Source organism: Musa acuminata, chromosome BXJ2-8 (assembly GCF_036884655.1).
Source record: "Musa acuminata AAA Group cultivar baxijiao chromosome BXJ2-8, Cavendish_Baxijiao_AAA, whole genome shotgun sequence".
Taxonomy (NCBI): Eukaryota; Viridiplantae; Streptophyta; class Magnoliopsida; order Zingiberales; family Musaceae; genus Musa; species Musa acuminata.
The window spans coordinates 20209506-20230594 of record NC_088345.1 but is presented as its reverse complement, the minus strand read 5'-3'; the positions used below and the strand labels follow the sequence as shown (position 1 = coordinate 20230594).

Genomic DNA, 21089 nt, shown 5'->3' with positions numbered 1-21089 from the left:
ATAAAATCAAATTGTTCTTCACTTAGAGGTTTTGTAAAGATATCAGCTAGTTGATGTTTCGTATCAATGAATTCTATGATTATATCATGATTCGTAACATGATCTCGTATAAAGTGATGTCTGATGTCAATATGTTTTGTTCTTGAGTATTGTATAGGGTTTTTTGTTAGACATATTGCACTTGTGTTATCACATTTAATGGGAATATTTTTAAGATGAACTTTGTAATCTTCTAAGGTGTTTTTCATCTAAACAACTTGTGCACAGCATGCACTTGCTGCAATATATTCAGCTTCAGTTGTTGATAGTGCAACCGAGTTTTGTTTTTTAGATGACCAGGAAACAAGGGCATGTCCTAAGAATTGACATGTTCCTGATGTGCTTTTTCTATCTTGTCTACAGCCAACGAAGTCTGCATCAGCATAAGCAATTAACTCAAGATTCTCTGATTTTGGGTACCATAATCCTAGATTTGTGGTACCATTAAGATATCTGAGTATTCTTTTAACTGCTTTGAGATGAGATATCTTAGGGTTTGATTGAAATCTATCACAAAGTCCTACACTGAACATGATATCTGGTCTAGTTGCAATGAGGTAAAGTAAACTTCCTATCATACCCCTATAAGTTTTTTGATCGAAGTTTTTTCCACTTTCATCAATTTCTAACTTAGTGGAGGTGCTCATAGGAGTGTTAATAGCTTTTGAGTTATTCATATTAAACTTCTTTAGTAAACTCATAGCATATTTAGTTTGACTAATAAAGATGTCATTGCTTAGTTGTCTGATTTGTAGACCTAAGAAGAATGTTAACTCTCCCATTAGACTCATTTCGAATTCAAGACTCATAGTTTTAGCAAAGGATTCACAAAGAGATTCATTCGTAGAACCAAAGATAATATCATCAACATAAATTTGAACAATGAGAAAATTATTTTCAAAGTTCTTGATGAATAATGTAGTATCAACCTTGCATTTTATGAAATTATTTTCAATAAGAAAAGAACTAAGTCTCTCATACCAAGCCCTTGGAGCTTGTTTTAAACCATAGAGAGCTTTAGTTAATCTAAACACATGATTAGGGAGACTATTATTTTCAAATCCATGAGGTTGTTCAACATAGACTTCTTCGGAAATAAAGCCATTAAGAAAAGTGCTTTTAACATCCATTTGAAATAATTTAAAATTATTACTACTAGCGTAGGCAAGGAGCATTCTTATGGCCTCCAATCGAGTCACAAGAGCGAAGGTTTCTTCATAATCGATACCTTCTTCTTGGTTGAAACCTTTGGCCACTAATCTAGCCTTGTTTCTAACCACGATACCATTTTCATCTTGCTTGTTTCTAAAGACCCATTTAGTACCAATTACTAAATGGTCATTTGGCCTAAGAACAAGCGTCCACACCTCATTTCTCTCAAATTGATTCAATTCATCTTACATTGCGATAATCCATGAATCATCTTTCATGGCTTCATCAACACATTTGGGTTCAATTTGGGAGAGAAAGGCGGCGTTGGCACAAAAATTTTTAAAAGAAGATCGTGTTTGAACCCCCTTTGATGTGTCTCCTAAGATTAGCTCCTTAGGATGAGCATCTACATACTTCCAATCCTTGGGTAAGGAAATCTGGGAAGTGGATGCATCCAAGTTGCTAGTTGGAGACGGGGTTGCGTTTAAATTCAAAGAATCAAAATTAACATCATCATCAAGATCATTTTTCCTAATTTCGAAAATCTCATTGAAAACACCATGGATGGATTCTTCAATAATTAAAGTTCTTTTATTGAAAATACGAAAAGCTTTAGAAACCGAAGAATAACCAAGAAAGATTCCTTCATCAGATTTAGCATCGAATTTTCCTAAGTTATCCTTTTCATTTAAGATAAAACATTTACACCCAAAGACTTTAAAATATGAGACATTGGGTTTTTTGTTATTCCATAACTCATAAGGAGTTTTGGTGAGTAAGGGTCTTACTAGAACTCTATTCAAAATATAGCATGCAGTGTTTACGGCTTCGGCCCAAAAATATTTGGGTAGGCTATGTTCATTCAACATGGTTCTTGCCATTTCTTGTAGATTTTGATTTTTTCTTTCTACTACCCCATTTTGTTGAGGATTTCTTAGAGTAGAGAAGTTATGGTTGTATCCATTGAGTTCACAGAATTCTTGGAAGTCATGGTTTTGAAATTCTCCACCATGATCACTTCTAATTGACGAAATCATAGAACCCTTCTGATTTTGAACAAGTTTACAAAACTTGGTAAAATATTTAAAGCATTCATTTTTTTGTTTTAAGAAGTAGGTCCATGTATATCTGCTATAGTCATCAACAATGACAAAGGAGTACTTGCTACCTCCAAGAGTCGATGTAGAGATTGGTCCGAATAAGTCCATATGGATCAATTGTAAGGGCCTAGAGGTGCTTATTTGATTCTTAGCTTTGAAACTACCCTTAATTTGTTTACCTAATTGGCAAGCATCACATACATTATCTTTGATGAACTTGATATGAGGAATTCCTCTTACAAGTTCTCTAGATGATATTTGAGTGATTAGTTTCATGCTAGCATGACCTAATCTTCTATGCCATAGCCAAGCATCCTCATTCATAACCGCAAAACACATTTCATCACATAAATCATTGATGTCAATAGTGTATATGTTATTTTGTTTTAATGCAATCATAGACATGTTCTTATGTGGTTTTCAATGATGCAAGCATTAGATTCGAATTTGACAGTGTATCCTTTATCACATAATTGACTAATGCTCAAGAGGTTATGTTTTAAACCATCAACTAACAAAACATCTTCAATAAAGAAGTTTGATTTGTTACCTATGGTTCCTTTGCCAATGATTTTACCCTTGTTGTTGTCTCCGAATGTGACATAGCCTTCGTCTATGCTAGTGAGCTTAGAGAATTGAGATGGATCTCCGGTCATATGCCTTGAGCATCCACTATCAAGGTACCATCTCTTGCTCCTAGCTTGCGATGGTGTAGGTTTCTACAAGAAAGGATGATTTTTAGGTACCCATTTGCTTTTGGGTGCCTCAAAGATAGATCTACATTGTTTATCATATTGCATAGAGTTTATCATGGTTCCTTTAGGAACCCAAATCAATTTGTTTGGACTAATTTTCTTGAATGGACAATAATGCGTCTTGTGTCCAATTTTACAACAAAAGTTACATTTTGCTTGGTGTTGAACATGTAAGATGGGGCCTTTTATAAAGGTGGTTGGATTTAGGTGAGGACTTCTCACAAATCCAATTCCACTTCTTTTTGGAATGTGACCCTTGTTTGCAAGGATCATGTTCAATGACTTGCTACCAACCTCGAATTTCTTCAAGGTGTCCTTAAGTAGCAAGTTTTCTTTTTGGAGAGTTTCTAGATCATGACATTTAATACATGAATTTAAACTATCATGATATTCAATTTTTAACTTATCAAAATCACAAGTAAGACTATCATGCTCCTTTTTCAGCAATTTGTATTTTCTGTTGATAATCTTGCATTCATCAAATAAGTCATGGAAGGCATTTAATAATTCATCGAAAGATAAATCAGCATCTAATAAGTTTGTTACCTCCTCTCCGATGGCCATTAAGGCGTAATGAGCAACTTGCTCGGTGTTAGACTCCTCTTCTTCAGACGCGCTCGAATCATCCCATGTTGCTTTGTGAACCTTCTTTTTTATTGTTCTCCTTTTGGCTTAGAGGCAATCACTCTTGTAGTGTCCCGGCTTTTTGCACTCATAGCAAATAACTTGGTCTTTCTTGGGTTCAAGTTTACTTTTAGTGTCATTTTTAAACTTGTTTCTTTTAATGAATTTTTAAAATTTTCTTGTTAGAAGTGCCAAGTCATCATCACAGTCCTCATCACTTGAGTTTTCTTTCAAGTGATCTTCCAAAGTTCTAAGTGTCATATCCTTCCTATTCTTTGGAAGGATGTCTTCTTGCTCTTCATGAGCTTTGCAAGTCATCTCGTAGGTCATTAATGACCAAATTAGTTCTTCAAGAGGGAAGTTGTTTAGATCTTTTGCCTCTTGAATAGCAGTGACTTTAGGATCCCAACTTTTAGGAAGGGATCTTAGAATCTTATTTATGAGCTCAAAATCCGAAAAACTTTTTCCGAGTCCTTTTAGACCGTTGACAATATCCGTGAAACGGGTAAACATGTCGCTAATAGTCTCACACGGTTTCATCCGAAAAAGTTCGAAATAGTGTAACAAAAGATTGATTTTTGACTCTTTCACTCTACTTGTGCCTTCATGAGTCACTTCGAGTGTGTGCCAAATATCAAATGCAGTTTCACAAATCGAAACACGATTTAACTCGTTTTTATCAAGTGCGCAAAATAAGTCATTCATAGCCTTTGCATTAAGAGCGAAAGCCTTCTTCTCCGAATAGTTCCAATCGATCATTGGAAGAGAAGACTTTGAAAAACCATTCTCGACAAGATTCCAGAGTTCAACGTCCATAGAAATAAGAAAGATCCTCATTCGGGTATTCCAATAGGTGTAGTCCGTCCCATTAAACATGGGTGGACGTGTAATGGAATGGCCCTCTTGGTTTCCAGCGTAAGCCATCTCTCTTAGGTTTTAATCCGTTTGAGAGTTAATCGGGCTCTGATACCAATTGTTAGGATCGAGAGCACTAAGAGGGGGGGTGAATTAGTGCAGCGGAAATCTTTTAGCGATTAAAAACGAAAGCTGCGTTCGTTCGATAAAAACTATTTTGATGCAAAAGCCGATTCTAAGATTACTTATGATTAAGTGCAGTTTATGTATAAACACAGTTTGCGTCTAAGCGCAGTTTACGCAGTTTGCGTCTAAATGCAGTTTGCATCTAAGCGCAGTTTACGCAGTTTGCGTCTAAATGCAGTTTGCGTCTAAATGCAGATTGCATCTAAGCGCAGTTTGCATCTAAGCGTAGTTTGCGTCTAAGCTCAGATTGCGTCTAAGCGCAGTTTGGGTCTAAGCGCAGTTTGCGTCTAAGCGCAGATTGCGTCTAAGCGTAGTTTGCGTCTAAACTCAGATTCGGAAAGATCTGAACTTAGACACTTGTTCGTAAAAGCGCAGAAGGTAGTTTGCAATTATAAATGGAATCAAAACGTAAACGTAAACTGCAAAGAAACTCGTTCGTAAAAGCGCAGAAGACAGTTTGCAGTTATAAATAGAATCAAAACGTAAATGTAAACTACAATGTAAAGATCGTATGAAAACACCGATTTACGTCTGAATGCAGATTCGGAAAGATCAGAACTTAGAAACTTGTTCGTAAAAGCGCAGAGAGCAGTAGCTATGTAGGAGGTTTGCAGTAATGATAAAGTGCTCAAAATAAAAGCAAACCAGAGATTTAGAGTGGTTCGGTCAGTCTTGACCTACTCCACTTTTGGCTTCCTCCACCGACGAGGTCACCGACGTCAACTAGAGGCCTTCCTTCAATAGGCGAAGGCCAACTGCCCTTTTACAGTTTCACTCCTTTTGACGGGCTCAGGAGACAACCCTTACAGAACATTTCTCTCCTCTCTTTACAACTCAAGACTTGAAGAACAGAAAGAGGAGAACTTTTGGACTTTACACAAATTTGAGCTCTTAGAATCACAGAAAAGATCAAGAATTCGGTGTAGGTCTGTATCTTTTCAGTGCTGAATGGGTGGGGTATTTATAGGCCCCAACCCAATTCAAATTTGGAGCTCAAAACGATCAAATCCCGGAATTCCGGGATCAAGCGGTTGCACCTCCTGACTGGAGAGGTTGCACCGCCTGGCAGAGCTCGAAGACTGAGCTCTCTGGGAGGTGCCACCTCTGTCAGGGGCGGTTGTACCTCTCTGCCAGAGCTCGAAGACCGAGCTCAGGCGATTGCACCGCCTGACTGGAGAGGTTGCACCGCTTGGCAGAGCTCGAAACTTGAGCTTTGGCTGTGCTACCTCCTGACATAGGAGGTTGCACCGCCCAGTCTTGCTTGGAGACTGAGCCCTGGGCGGTTGCACCTCTTGGCTGGGGTGGTTGCACCGCCCAGTCTCGCTGGGAGAGATAGCCTGGGTGGTGCTACCTCCCTGCCTGGGCGGTTGCACCTCCCACAGCAACCTGGGTCCGAATGGGTTGAACCATTCGACCCAATTTGAGTTCTTCAAGGGCCCAATTGCCCCAGGATTAAGCTAATGGGATCACCTCCCATTTCTAACTTAATCAAAGTGCTAACTACGATTATTTCCTAAGACATATTATGCAGCTTGCTTCGGTGCGTCACTCGCTTCTTCCGGCGAACTTCCGTCGATCATCCGATGAACCCTCGGTGATGCTCCTACGGACTTCCGGCAAACTCCTGGACTGCGACGATCCACTTGGCAAGTTCTGACGAGCTCCTTTGGCAAGCTTCTGGACTTCTCGGATTTGTTCCCGCAGAACCTCCGACGACTGTCCGAACTTCCGTCGAGCTCTCGAACTCCTAACGTGATCATTGTCATGACTCCGGCGCAACTCCTGCTGCATGTCTTACTTTCATCGTAGTTAATCCTGCACACTTATCTCAACACATACATTAGACAACAAATGACAATTGACTTCATCATCAAAATCCGAGATTCAACACTAATTACATTCTAAACTGACTTAATTAAACTCTAAGCTAACTTGATCTAGACATAATCGATTACAAGCGAATCCTATATTGTCCGACATGTCATTGGTTCTTCCAGTGCTTCATCTGATCCTTCGATGCATCGTTCTCTCATTCGATGCATCATTCTCTCCTTCGACGTATTACCCAATGAGCATGTTATCTTCTCACAACATCTGATCTTCTTAGCACAATATCCGATCTTCTTAGCTCGATGCCCGAATTCATGGACCGAAGCCTTATGCCGACACGTCGATCGATCCTTCGGCTCGACGTCCAATCTTCTAACAGGTTTGCTCCGACACAACGTATGATTCCTCCTGCATTAATCAATTTGCCTCTTTTGATCGAAGCTAGTTCTGTGTCATATAAATGCACATTAGATGACAAACACATCAATTAATTTCATCATCAAAATTTGAGATTCAATATCAGGCAGTGGTACCGCCAAATTGGGCGGTGGTACCGCCAGACTGGGTGGTGGTACCACCAGACTAGGTGGTGGTACCGCTTAGTGTCAGTGTTGTAGGCGGTGGTACTACTAGTATCTCGAAAATCGAGGATAAGACACTTTTAGGCTCTAAGTTTGAATCCACTTGAGGCTAATAAATAAATATCTCTCCCATCCCTGGTTAACATACATAAGAATTGAGATCAAAAAAGAAGAAAAACGCTATTAAATCTTGTGAGAACTCCTCTCAAGCTTGTGGTTTAAGAAAGGAGTAAATGGGGGTGTAAAGGTTCTCTCTTGAACCTGTCAAAAGGATAATAGAGTTGTAAAGGTAGTTGATCTTTGCCAATTGAAGGAATATCGTTAATGGATGCCGATGGCCTCGACGGAAGAGGAATCGGGAGTGGATGTAGGTCACGATGACCGAACCACTATAAAATCTAGTTTGCATTTCTGCTTTGTTATTTACATTTATTGTAAACTGCCATACTTCTTCGTTACTTTAGCTGCACACTCTTACAAATGTGTTTTAAGTTAACATCTTTCCGAAATCGGTTTTAATCGAACGAAAGATTTTCGAATCGACGTAATTTAATCCACTACACTAATTCACCCCCCCTCTTAGTGTCGACTCGATCCTAATAGTAATAAGAGATTATTGGGTAGAGCTTCACTAATCTAAGAGGCTTAAGTAGTTAGATGAAGATTTAGTACCCAATATGACATAATCTATTAGGATTAAGTTGATAGGAGACGTCTATAAATAGGAGGGAACCAAATAGCCATGGGCTAAGTAATTTTTTACTGTCACCTTCTATTCTCTTCTCTCCTTCTCTTTCTCATACTATAGCCCTTATTTGGGGCATTTGGATAGCGAGAAAGGGCAGCCTCTTCTTGATTATGTGGTCGAGAAAGAGTTTTAGGTAGCAATTTGAGGAACATCTTCGCAGCCCTTGCCATGTGGATCATCGTTAGAGAGAAGGGCATTTGAACTTTTTCATCTAATCCCACGTATCTATAGAAATTCAAGGATATACAATCTCCCTAGGTAATTATCTTGTGCGTAGGTTTTCGATTTTACGGATTTTTATTTTTCGCATGTGATGGCGTCCCAGATTTTCTAACATAAACTAACTGAAATATTCAAGAATAAATAAAATAAGATTTAAATATTTTAAATTTTGATAGGTGAATCGGCCAATTCTTTTGGAATTATGCAGATCCCTTATTTTGCCCACTCAAGAAAAATCAGATTAATATTTTGAATATAAAAATTTATAGATAACTACTTTCTAATCGTATGCTCACTGTTTGCTTTGTGTTTAATGGTAATAAACCAAAATTTATTCTCACATTTTTAAATTCACCCCTCGATCTCAGCCATCCCCCAACGTGGCACCGAGGGAAACTTCTAGTCGGTGATATATTTCGCTGATATCTGGATGCAGTGCCAACCGTCCATCTGTCGGATCCGAAACAGACAGTTCGTCTACATAGTCGGCTGGCACCCATCAAAATGATAACCATCGAAACCCGGAAGGGTGAGAATAAGAGCGAGGGAATGCGTGGGAGAGAGGGGGCGGCAAAACCGACCATTCTACGCGCGTAGAGAGAGAGAGAGAGAGAGAGAGAGAGAGGATGGCATCTTCATCATCAGCAGGGGAAGAGGCTCGTCCGACGCGGATAATGATCGGGGTGAACGAGTCGTCCATTCGGGGATATCCGCACCCCTCCATCAGCAGCCGCACCGCCTTCGACTGGACTCTGCAAAAGATCGTCCGATCCAACGCCGCTGGGTTCAAGCTCCTCTTCCTCCACGTTCAGATTCCCGACGAAGACGGTACCCCCAAGTCCAAACACCCACGCACTCTTACTCTCTTCCCCCTTCCTCCTCTTTCTCCTTCTCCTCCTCGCTCTATTCTCCCCTCTTTGGGTGTACGGCCGCTTTTTGGTTTTAGGGTATGGCGATTTTGGATCTCTTGCCCTTCCGTTCTTCCACCGTTCTGTTTGGATCGAATCCTAAATCCAAGAGGGAGAAGGGATAATTAATGATTTACACTCTCGTTGTCTCTGTTAACTTTGCTTTAAATTCGAATACTTTTCAGCCGTCGTTCAAATTTATATTATTTTCGTGTTCTATGGTTAAATCCTTTGCTTTTGAATCATGCATCTTTACTAATTGCTACTTAGTCTGCGTTGCATTAACTTATGAGTTGTATTATTCTGGGAGGAGGGAGAGGGAGAGAAAGGGAAGGATGAGGGAGGTAGGGAGGGAGTTTCTTGGAACCTTGTGGAGTGAATTGTGTCATGCATATGCTTGTTAAAGGAACTAACGTCTGTAATCCTCAATGAAGCTACTTAAGGTTATGCTATCTTGATTCATTACCATTTTAAGCTAGTTACCGCCTTAAACCAGCTACACTTGCCTAGTGCACCTGCTGATCCTTCATCTTTGTGAACTATACGTTGGTTATTAATGCTAAAAATAGATTGAAGCATAGAAGGTGATCCTAAGGCTCCAGGGTTGCAAAATTCTTCCTGACCTGCTGTTTATAATTTCTACTAATTATTTTGATTGAAAACCAACGCACTACTTTGTATCTTATTATCTCAAGCAAAAATCAGCTACATTGCTTAACAGTTTTTCTGATTCCCTTTATAGCTACCAACATTAGGAGTATGGGAATGACAAAGGAAATGCACTCAAAAAGGGGATATGAAACACTTGTAAAGCAGCCATGGGAATTTTTCTAAGGTTTTTTCAGTGGGTCCCTGTCTGAATCCATCAAAATGGAGAGGAATTTGCCATTCTTAATCTCAATGACACTTCTAATTTAAGCCTTGTTCCAGATGTGTTGTTTCTAAAGAAACCAATATGGATCGGCTGAAAATGTTGTAATGCCACTCTGAAACTCATTGTTTTTAGTAAATAATGCTTATTATAATCATTTCTGTTTTGTAACAATAATAATTCGGAGCAACCAAAACTTGGCCTAAAACAGCCAAAACAACCAAATTCAAGCAGGCCAAAACTCTGCCAAATTGTGCCCAGATCTGAAACTGAAATTGGATCAAGGATGATATTTATGCATGCAATACTGGGCATAATACTGTCATACTTTATTGGCAGCATGGCAATGGTCTTGATGAGATAAAAAAAAATTGCTCACTCTCAATAAATAAATTTCATGGTAGTTAGGGCTGTCGACAGCAAAGTATCTGACTGGATTTTAAAACAAAGTGACCGTACTTTGGTGCTATTAGTAGGGATAGTTGTGGATTCCTCTTTCCTACTTTGGAAGTATAATTTAGAGAAACACATAGGCTTCATATTTGTCTGTGTTTTGTATATACAAATGCAGTAGCATATGCAAACACTTACATATATCAACATCGATTTGTTAGGTGCATAGGCTGAGTACTGCATTTTGCCATTAATATTTGATGGAGAATGTTTCATGGTCTCCTCATGCTTATGTGAACTGTGAAAAACACTGATATTGCATGAATTATCTTTTGCTGCTTTGAAGGTGTAGATGATACATAGATTAGAGGAAATGTCTGGCACATGATCTTCAAATTATTTGCAGTTTTATATACTAGCACTTAATTTCTTTTTATACAAGGAACTAAATCGTTTGCAAACAAATAAAATCATACCTTTATCATGAGGAGAATATATTTCCTAGTCGACAAAACATACTCTAATCACTCAAAAACATTGATTTGTATTTTGATTTAACCCGCATTTTGCACATGATCGAGTCCTCTGCGGTGGCTTCCCTTATCAAATCTAGATGTTTGGACCCTCTTGTTACCACTTTCTGATTCATTTCTTCTTTTAATTTTTTTTAGTAAACTTGTCCTTGCTATTCCTAATCCTGATATTCGAAAATTCTATTTATTGTTTTGCACCAATGCTCAATGTCTCCTTCCAACATAAAGGTGGCAAAACAAATCTTCTAATCATCTAAGCAATTTAAGACATCAAATATTTTTTCCATTCGCATCATCTATTGTTCTGCCACACTATTAGATCATAAAATAGGGAGGACTATGCCTCTTAAATTATTCCATTCCTGATCCATTCTGATTTGATATCCCCGATCAACAATTTTATCCCACACAATTACTCAGAAGAAGATGAAGCAAGAGGACTAGATGTCCTTCTCATCCTAGATTCCTAAAAGATATAAAAGAAAATTACCATCGATTACTATATAATTTACTAAACATCAATATATTTCGTACATCAAACATATCAAATATCTCAATGATCCTCAAATCATGCTCTAATATCACCTTTGTCACGTCCCTCTAAATTAACACATTCGAGAGGTGTGAATCTATCTTAAATCAAGAATATTATATTTCATCCATAATCCGCGATCTAAGATCCAAACTAATATTTGAGGACATTGAAAAATATTCAAACATTATTCATATCCATAAAACCTGTGTATTTTATAATCATACATCACATCACTCGATAATTTAGGAAACCCAAAGCAAATTTAACAAAACATTAACAACACTTATAATCCTCCAGTGTGAGAATCTATATAATTGCAAAACCAACCATTTACCACAAGTTCATATCATCGTAAACTAAACTTAACATTTCAAAATTCTAAATGTAAGAGGTCTTCTAAAGCTTTTACATGATATATCAATTCAGATTCATCGACAACATTTCATTACACACAAAATGCACTTATACAACAATATAACAATCCACAAAGACTTGTTTACAAGTTGAATAGCTTTCCACTACCTCAGCCCAATTCCAACATTTCAGTGAGTGACAAGCTAACTTAAAAAATTTATATAGCAACGGAGTGAGCTACAAAGCTCAGGAAGTGACAAATATATCCATCACGAGAGAGGACAATTTCAAACAAACTTGGTATCAAAATACAAGGTAGGATACAAGAACTTATAGATATCCACTCATTGAATACAGAATCGTAATGTCATTTCATTCAAAGCATGTTTTTGTTCATAACAATAGAGTAAAGAGTAATTGGAACATATCAATGATGTAAGAGGCATTTCAGAGCATATCTATGACATATGAAATATTTCAGAGTATATCAATGACAAATAAAACATTTTGGAACATATCAATGGGTAAACAAGAAACAAAAGCTCAAATGTAATATTTGACGTTGCATTCATTTCATTCTTATCCAAAGCACATATAGAAACTCATAAGCAATACTTTGGATATCATATCAAAAACATAGAGGGTGCAGTAGGATCATAGACAGAATATGGTCCATTCATTTATGGATGATCATCAGACAAAAGTCTCCTACGTTTGGGAGCTCTATCCACCCATGTTTGGATGAAGTCAGAGGGGGCCGGTAGAATATTGCGGGCTCTAAGCATAACTCTCTTTATCATTTTTGGTAAATGTTTACATTATCCCATAAACACTAGAGTACAAAAGGACATTGTGAGTAATAACATTGGTGCATATTGAAAACACATGCAAAACAATGAAAATATACATGTGCCTGTATGAGTCAATACGATGTAAACATAATATTTCACATAATACATTCAAATAGGAAAGGAATTAAGGACCAGAGCATACAAGAGTTCAAAGCAGTCACATAAGGCTCGATTAAAACAAAGAATACTAGATGAATTTAATTTCAAAGAGATGAAACAAAAATAGGCAAAATTGACAAAAGTTTTATTTTGGCAGAATTTGAGAGACGCACTGCACGAATTATTTGAACAACCAGTTATGCTTCAAATTACTCAAAATAGGTTGCATTTGAAAGATATATCAATCTACTTTTAGATGAATCAAGTTTTATACGAATTGGAGTTTCCAACAGGGAGTTACGAATAATTTAGTGACAAAAGGTTAAAAAACATCATCTCTGTTTACCGAATCCATAGGGTCGATTAAAACAGATGTTTCAGTAGGCATTTGTGCTCCAAATATTTCAAATCAGGTATGCACAGAAAGATTTATGAGTTAGTTTTCAATAAAATAGGTTTTGTCGTAATTAGAGTTTCCAACATAGAGTTATAAGAAATTTAGTATCAAAAGGTTAGAAATTACGGTTTCTGTTTTACAGATTTCATAGGGTCAATTGAAATAGTAGTTTGGGCAGGCATTTGAACTTCAAATATTTTAATTCTGGTATCAACAAAAAGATCTACGAGTCTACTTTCACATGAATAAGATTTTGCTCAATCAAAATTCGGTGCAGAAAGTTAGGACTAAAACAAAGCATAGAGGTCAGATTATGGAAAAATTTTAGATTCATAGTTTTGTATCTAAACGAAAGAAATATCTGGTGCTAAGTCGAAATCTTTCGAATTATTCAGAATTAAGATGAAAACAAAGATTGAGATTACTGTAGGATGAGGTTAGAAACTTGCCTTTGAAATTTTTGATCCCAGATGAGAGGATTTGAGCGAGAAAACCCTAAGCCCCAAATTTGTTTTTTCTTCTTCTTCCTCTTTTCTTTTCTTCTCCACCAATCCTGCCTTCTCAGGTTCCTTAAGAACGAAGGCAGAGGTGTCGAGGCAGTGAAATTTGTCTTTTCTCTATATTTTTCGGTTTAGTCCTTGTATTATTCATATTTATGATTAGGTCCTCAGAGTTTACATATAGGTCCTCAGATTTTTTTTACTACTAGGTCTTATAAACAATTTAAAACAGATTCTTACATTATAAATAAGTCCTTATGAAAATTCAAAAATGAGGGGATTACACTCTCCCCCTCTTAAAAGAAAAATTTAGTCCTCTACTATTTTGAATTGTTATAAGACCTATTTTGAACTTATTTTGTAACTTGAGCAAGAAAGTGTATTATGGCTGACTATTTTCTCTCTACTATGGCCAACAAAAAGGATTCGATGACATGGACAGTATCTATGCATCACCTGATGATTTCCAGAGCATGCATCAGAAAGAGAAGATAAGAGGGATTCACTTGCTGCAGTACTTTGTAGAACACTCTCATCAACTTGGGGTAATTGAAATTGGTTGAGAGGCCTTATCCTTTTTAGTTTGTCAATAAGAGTATTGACTTATACCTAGATGGAAAATTTTATCAAAAGTGATACTATAAATTTGCTTTTATGATATTTTGTTATGATTTGCAGATACAATGTGAAGCCTGGATAAGGAAGGGTGACCCAAAAGAAGTTATATGCCAAGAGGTAAAGAAGGTTCAGCCAGATATTTTGGTTGTAGGAAGCCGTGGTCTTGGACCCTTCCAAAGGTATTAGATTGTTATTTTTTGCTTCTGTTGGGATTAATTCATTTTATATATGTTCATTCTGAAATTGCTAGTTTGCATACTTTAATTTCTTGCTCTGCTTTATGGTCGTCAAGCTGTATGTGCTTTGATCCATGTATTAGTATCTATGACCAACACTTCCGCATGATGTTCGATATATATTTGAGAGTCGACATGCTTTGTTTTTTTATTATCATGCCTATTGGACTTGACTTTTGTGGCTTGTTTGAGTTTTACTTATTAACTATTATATAGTTTAGGCATTAGATACTTTATCACAGCAAGTTGAACATTAGAATTTATTGTTTAAGATCTTTCTGCCATAAAAAATATTATAGGTCACACTGGTAGAAACTTTTTACTACTTTCAGAGTTTTATTATTATGATTTTTTTTTTACCGTGGATAAAGACTGGTTATTTCATAATGCAATGAGATTGTAATGAAGCTATGAGAAATGTTTGATTTCTGTACTTGGGGCATATGGAGGTGAGACTTCCCTTAGAAGTTGTTGGGTTCTGTGATTAAAGTGAACCCGATACTTGTTTGTATTGCCATTATTCTCCTATTGTGACACTTAGCCTTCTTTATAGTTTTCTTATTCAGTTGTCTCTTTGTTTTCTGCAAGTTATTGTTGGGAACTTTTTTGAATCTTGATTGGCAGTCAAAATTTTAAATTTTAATGCCATCTCGGTGCAATTATACTAAAATGATATTGCAAGAGTACCGAGAAATCAGTGCCGAAGTACCAAACAATATTTGAGTAGTAATTTAAGCACATTATTAATTTAAGTTTCTGCCACTGATAGGTTTGCTGTTTCAGTACTCTAAGATTAACCTTCTGTCATGAAGTAGTTGTTATTATCTTCCTAAACAGAAAATTTCATTTTTTAATAAGTTTCAGCTTGTGTTTCTACTAATTCTATTTCTGTTGGTCACCCGAATGATTCTTTGGAACACTCAATTCTTCAATGTCCTACATAAGTGGTTCTATAACTGAAAAGAGAGGTCTCTGTTTAAAAAAATTCCATCATGGAGGTTGTTATATCCAGAAACAGTTTAATCTGTTGCATTAGATGTTCCATGGTTCTTTTTTAGAACCTTAGCAGTTCCATTGACAACTTATAGTTTCCTTTGCATCTCTCTTAGCATCAGTTTACAATCTAAAATATGGGGTACAATTATTATAATAATATATTTGTAATATTCAAAAATTAATTTAAAATCAATCTGACTAAAAATAGATAAAGATAGATTTTTTTTTTCAATCAGGGTATTGTATTCTCTTTTTAAGTGGATTTTGATAAGAGGATTTTTTTTAAAAAAAATTGAATCTTAATATAACAACAATAACAAAGCCGCAAGTCCTAATTATTTGGAGTCAACTATATGAATCTTTTGTTATTATTGAGATATATAAAAAGTCATATGTTTAATTAAGTTTAGAATACTTAAATTTTTATTATAGTTTCTATTAAAGTTTTTTAGGTCTTTCTATATCTGTACCACTAACATTAATCATTTCACCTCTCTTGACTATTGTATCTGGAGGTCTGCTAAACATATGCCCATACTAACAATTCTCATTTTATCATCTATCGAGGTAATATCTAGTTGTTCATGAATAAAAATATTTTTTTTTTTTTTCCTGATAACTCAATGCATCCATCTTGACATTCTCATCTCGGCATCATATTTTTTTGTATATGTTGTTTTTTAACTGTCCAATACTCAGATCTATGAAAATTATTTTTTTTTTCAATTTTTCCTAGTAACTCCAGGTATCTATCTTGACATTCTTATCTCGGCAATATAAACTTTTTTGTATATGCTGTTTTTTAACTGTCAAATACTCAGATCTATGAAGTATTGTTAGTCTCACATTTGTCTTATAAATTTTTTTTTTAGTCTTAAAGGTATTTGACGATCACACAAGACTTCTAAGTCCCTTGCCATTTTAACAATCTTATTTTTACTCTATGGACAATAATTAATCCAAGAGACCTAATAAATAGAAAAAATAAAATTAATTATTTGATTATTAAATTTGAGATTTTCATCATAAGACTCTTAATCTTCGTAAGAATTGAAGGTACCACCTAGCTTAGTTGGTAAAGACTTTGATAGGGTATCACAGTCCTGGGCTCGAATCTCGCCTTTGCTATTTACTCTTTGTCAAAAAAAAAAAAAATATCTTACTAAGAATCTCCCTTATTTCTTTCTTAAGGACTAGTAGAGCCCCTTTATATTCATCAATGGATGAGTCGAGTCCCGGTCCACAAGGAGGGGGGCAAGGTGGTCTGTTGCCGGAGAGAGAGGTTCTCCTACTCTCCTAGTTTCGTTATTATAATAATTTCATTATTTTTTAGCATTTAAGAGCAGTGATTGCAAAAGGCGCTCGGGCACTCACCTAGGCGCTCGGGCGAGGCGAGGCGAGGCCCGAGCGCCTCGCTAACGTCCCAGGCGGCGCGCTTCAAACAGGCGCCGCCTGGGCGCTCGCCCGAGCCTAGGCGCTGGGCGCTCGCCCGAGCCTAGGCGCTGGGCGCTTCGGGCGAGCGCCTGGGTAAACCAAGGCGACCGAACCAAAATTTTAGGTCTGGTTCGGTCCTGGTTCGGTTGTTAGTTGGTTCAATCGAACCAACTAAACCGATATAACCCCAACCCTAACCCTAACCCTAACCCAACACTAACCTGCTGCCGTTGCCGCTCTCGATCCCGATCCCGATCCCGATCGCGATCTCGTCGCTCGTTGCCGCTGCTCCCGCTGCCGCTGCTCACCGCTGTCGCTGCTCGCGCCTCCCGCGAGCCTTCCCGCTGCTCACGCCTCCCGCGAGCCCTCTCGTTGCTCGCGCCTCCTGCGAGCCCTCCCACTGCTCGCGCCTCCCGCGAGCCCTCTCGCTGCTCGCGTCTCCTGCGAGCCCTCCCGCGAGCCTTCCCGTTGCTCGCACCTCCCTCGAGCCCTCCCGCTGCTCACGCCTCCCGCGAGCCCTCCCGCTGCTCGCGCCTCCCGCGAGCCCTCTCGCCTCCTGCGAGCCCTCCCGCGAGCCTTCCCGCTGCTCGCGCCTCCCTCGAGGCCTCCCGCGGCTCGCGCCTTCCGCTCCCTTTCCCTTTCCCGCTGCCGCTGCCGTCGCTCACCGCCGCTGCTGTCGCCGCTAGCCGCTGCTGCTGCTACCGCTGCCGCCGCTCGCCGTTGCTGCCGCTCGTCGCTGCTGCTGCCGCCGCCGCTGCTTCCTCGTTTCTCCATCAGGCTCAGTATACTCTTAATATTAAGTTTATTTGAATTTTGAAATGATTAATTTTCTGTTAATAGATTAATAATATATTATTTTGATTTTAATATTGTTAATTTTTATTTATTTAAAATTATTGTTATAATTATATTATATATTTTATAATTTAGATAATTTTAAATAATTATATTATATATTTTTATAATTATAATATATATTTTTATTTGACTGAATCAATTTTGACTGGTTCAAGCTTGTTTAACCAAAGTTAGACTCAATTAAGTTTAAATTAGATCAATTTAAGGTGTTTCCATACTAGTCCTAAAAAATGTCATATGCACCATATTAAAGTCTAATTTTAAGCTATACTAGGAAGGATAACAATCCCTTAAGTTAAGTAGATTTTAACGCTTTGGTTTAGCCCTACATCAGGAGTTTCTAATGATAGATTGAGTTATAAAGGTTTGATAGATGTACTATTGTCAAATCCAACAAAGTTAACATGTTAGTTATCCTATCAGGTTGGGTCGTGATACTTTTATTTTGGCTTGTCAAATTTGTTCATTGTTTTCTTGTGTGTGTGTGGGGTATGGAATTTCTTTTCTGAAGTTCTTGAACTCTTTTTTAATGCAAGTTCTTTTAGATTAATTTGGTGCTAGTAACATATTCTGATTTCTTTTATTTAGTTTCCAAATTAGATGATTTCTCTGCACAGCGTATTAAGTGAATGGCGGACATAGTGTTTGGAGATTGTCCACTCGTCCTCTAGGGTTGGTGCAAAGTCCAGTTTATTCATGTGAATATTGTTTAAAGGAATTTCTGTTCTCACATGTGAAGAAAGATATGCCATGATCATTGAAGCATATATGCAAGGCTGAGAATTTATACCGGAACTAAATATGGTGCATGGCCTGGACCATTTAATCCTCAAGTTTCTGGTTGCCTTCATGAGATGTGTTGACTTGATATCCTTTTGGAAAATTTTTTAACTCCGTCATAGAAGGCTTCATAATTTTTGTTTATTAATGGAAATAATCATGTTCTTGTTTGTAATGACATTAAATTCATGTATTTATCAAAGTTTATTCACTCCTTTATGAATGTTATTAACTTAAGTATACAGTGCACGTTTTATTTTTCTTTTTCAGGGTTTTTGTCGGGACTGTGAGTGAGTACCTGGTGAAGCATGTAGATTGCCCGGTGGTTACCATTAAAAGGAAGGCTGACGAGGCTCCTCATGATCCAATTGATGATTAGTGTTCAAAAACTGTGTAATATTGCTGGAAATGCACATTTCTCGGAACAAAACCAAGTTGAGATTTTTATGGATGTGTCTCAGCTTTATTTTGGATGATAAAACAGAAAAACTATAAGTTGTGTTTAAGTTATGCTCATGGACATGACTCTGCTTCAAAATAATGTATCAAGAATTGTTTTCCCAGTGGTTCCGCGGCTATCTGGATGTTTGATCGTGGCATTTTTTTTTCTCGCAAGTTCCAAACGGGTTGCTTTCGCTTTCTTTTATTTGAGCAGTGTCCTTATCAGCCTTCTGGTTGATATTTGAGAATTTCTTTTTGATGAATTTTTAGAAAAAGTTTTTGACTATGGCTTTTTCTTACATAGTGTTTTTATTTTGAAAAATATTCAAATAGCGTGAGCTATTTTATCTATCTAATTTTGAACAGTTAAGCTTAAATTTATTTTTTCAAAACAATGGGTTTGCATCGTCCGTTCAGTAAAATCTTACTAAACAACTCAGGTTATAATGATTTATGCTGGTTTAATATTTTTTTTTAAATTATGCTGGTTTAATTTTTTTTTTATTAAGAAAATCTATAAAGTGATTGTTATCTGCACGGTGTTGTTCTGATAAGTAATTTTTTTTATTGTTTTTATTTGTCTCCCCTTGTCTTTATACATGGATACGTGGGTTGATGTTCTTTGTTTTCTTCTTTGTGTTTTTTCATTTCTTCTTGAATCAAGAACACAGAACATCACTTAACTATATTGTTGTCTATATATATATATATATATATATATATATATATATATATATATATATATATATATTCATGAATAGTGTGGTATTTAAAATATATTTTCTTATTTGATGTTTATTTGTTAAATACAAATATTGTTAGGATCGAGTCGGTACTAAGAGGGGGGGAGGGGTGAATTAGTATAGCGAATAAAAACGACGTCGGTTCGAAAATCTTTCATTTGATAAAAACTTGTATCGAAAATGTGCGTTTAATTTGAAAACGTACAGAAGCGTAGTGAAAACAGTAAGCAAGTAAGGCAGTTTGCAGTAAGGGAATGAAAAACAAAATAGAAATGCAAACCGAGTTTTATAGTGGTTCGATCGTCATGACCTACATCTACTCCCGATTCCTTTTCCGTCAAGGCCATCGGCATCCACTAACGATCTTCTTTCAACCAGCGAAGATCAATTACCCTTTTACACTCTTTCTCCTTTTCACGGGTTTAGGAGACAACCTCTACAAGTCTCTTTTTCGTAGACCTCACTTATCCCTTTATATGAACTTCTAAATTCTAGGAAGAAGTGATCCTAAATCCTAAGAGAGTTTCTCAATTTTTCTCAATTATTTTTCTTTCTTTTTCAACTTAAATTTATGCTCAATTCTTGCTACTCAATGCATGAATAGCTGGGGTCTTTATAGACCCCAAATGGCTTCAAAATTGGAGCTAAAAAAGGTCTCATCCCGAGTTTCCTAGATCCTGGCGGTACCACCTCCTGTAGGACTGACATCGGACGATACCACCGCCTAGAAGACTATGTCTGGACGATACCACCGCCTGACATAATCTCGGAGATTGTGCCACCAATGGTTCCATCTATTGGGTCATTGTTTGGGTATTTCACTTAGCCCAACACAACTTAAACTTGGGTCCAATTGGCTCTTAATTGAGTTGGTCCAATTCTAACTCAATTACACCTAAAACCTACTTTGATCTAGACAATTATTACAAATCTTGAATCAAATCTCGTCCGACATGTCATTGGTTCATCGACGCTTCGTCCGATTCTTCGGTGCATCATCCTATCTTGCAGCCAATTACCCAATCGGCGAATTAATCTCTGCAACTCCAATTTTCTTGGTGTAATTTCCACTCTTCTTGGCACGATACCTGAACCCATGGCTCGAAGCCTTTTGTCAATACTTCGACTGATCCTTCAGCTCGAAGTCCAATCTTCGGACATGTTCCACTCCGACCCAACATGATTCTTCCTACTTTAATTGTCTCTCCTTGATTGAAGCTTCCTACGTCACTCAAAATGTAGATCAAATCATAAACACTATCAATTAGTTTTATCATCAAAATCCGAAATTCAACAATCTCCCACTTTTCGATGATGACAACCAATTGATGACAAAGTTAACCTTTAACTCCCCCTATCAATATTCCATTGATAGAATCTTAAATTCAAACTGAATTCAAGTCAAAGAAATATTTCATCATGAATATTTCATCATTGTATACATCATTAT

The 21089-nt window shown here is 37.2% G+C and overlaps 1 protein-coding gene across 2 annotated transcripts; it reads left to right on the top strand.

Annotated features, from left to right (window-relative positions):
• The first annotated feature begins 8554 nt into the window (after nt 1-8554).
• LOC103999227 (universal stress protein A-like protein) lies at nt 8555-19018 on the top strand. Of its 2 annotated transcripts, none has more exons than XM_009420909.2 (4): nt 8555-8920; nt 13957-14078; nt 14212-14330; nt 18726-19018. In XM_009420909.2, the coding sequence occupies exons 1-4, from the start codon at nt 8719-8721 to the stop codon at nt 18832-18834; spliced, it is 552 nt and encodes a 183-aa protein (XP_009419184.1). In that variant the 5' UTR covers nt 8555-8718; the 3' UTR covers nt 18835-19018. The 2 variants fall into 2 exon arrangements, with proteins under 2 accessions (XP_009419184.1, XP_064977293.1); XM_065121221.1 differs by having other exon boundaries at nt 8612-8920; nt 18701-18906.
• Nucleotides 19019-21089: the final 2071 nt, after the last annotated feature.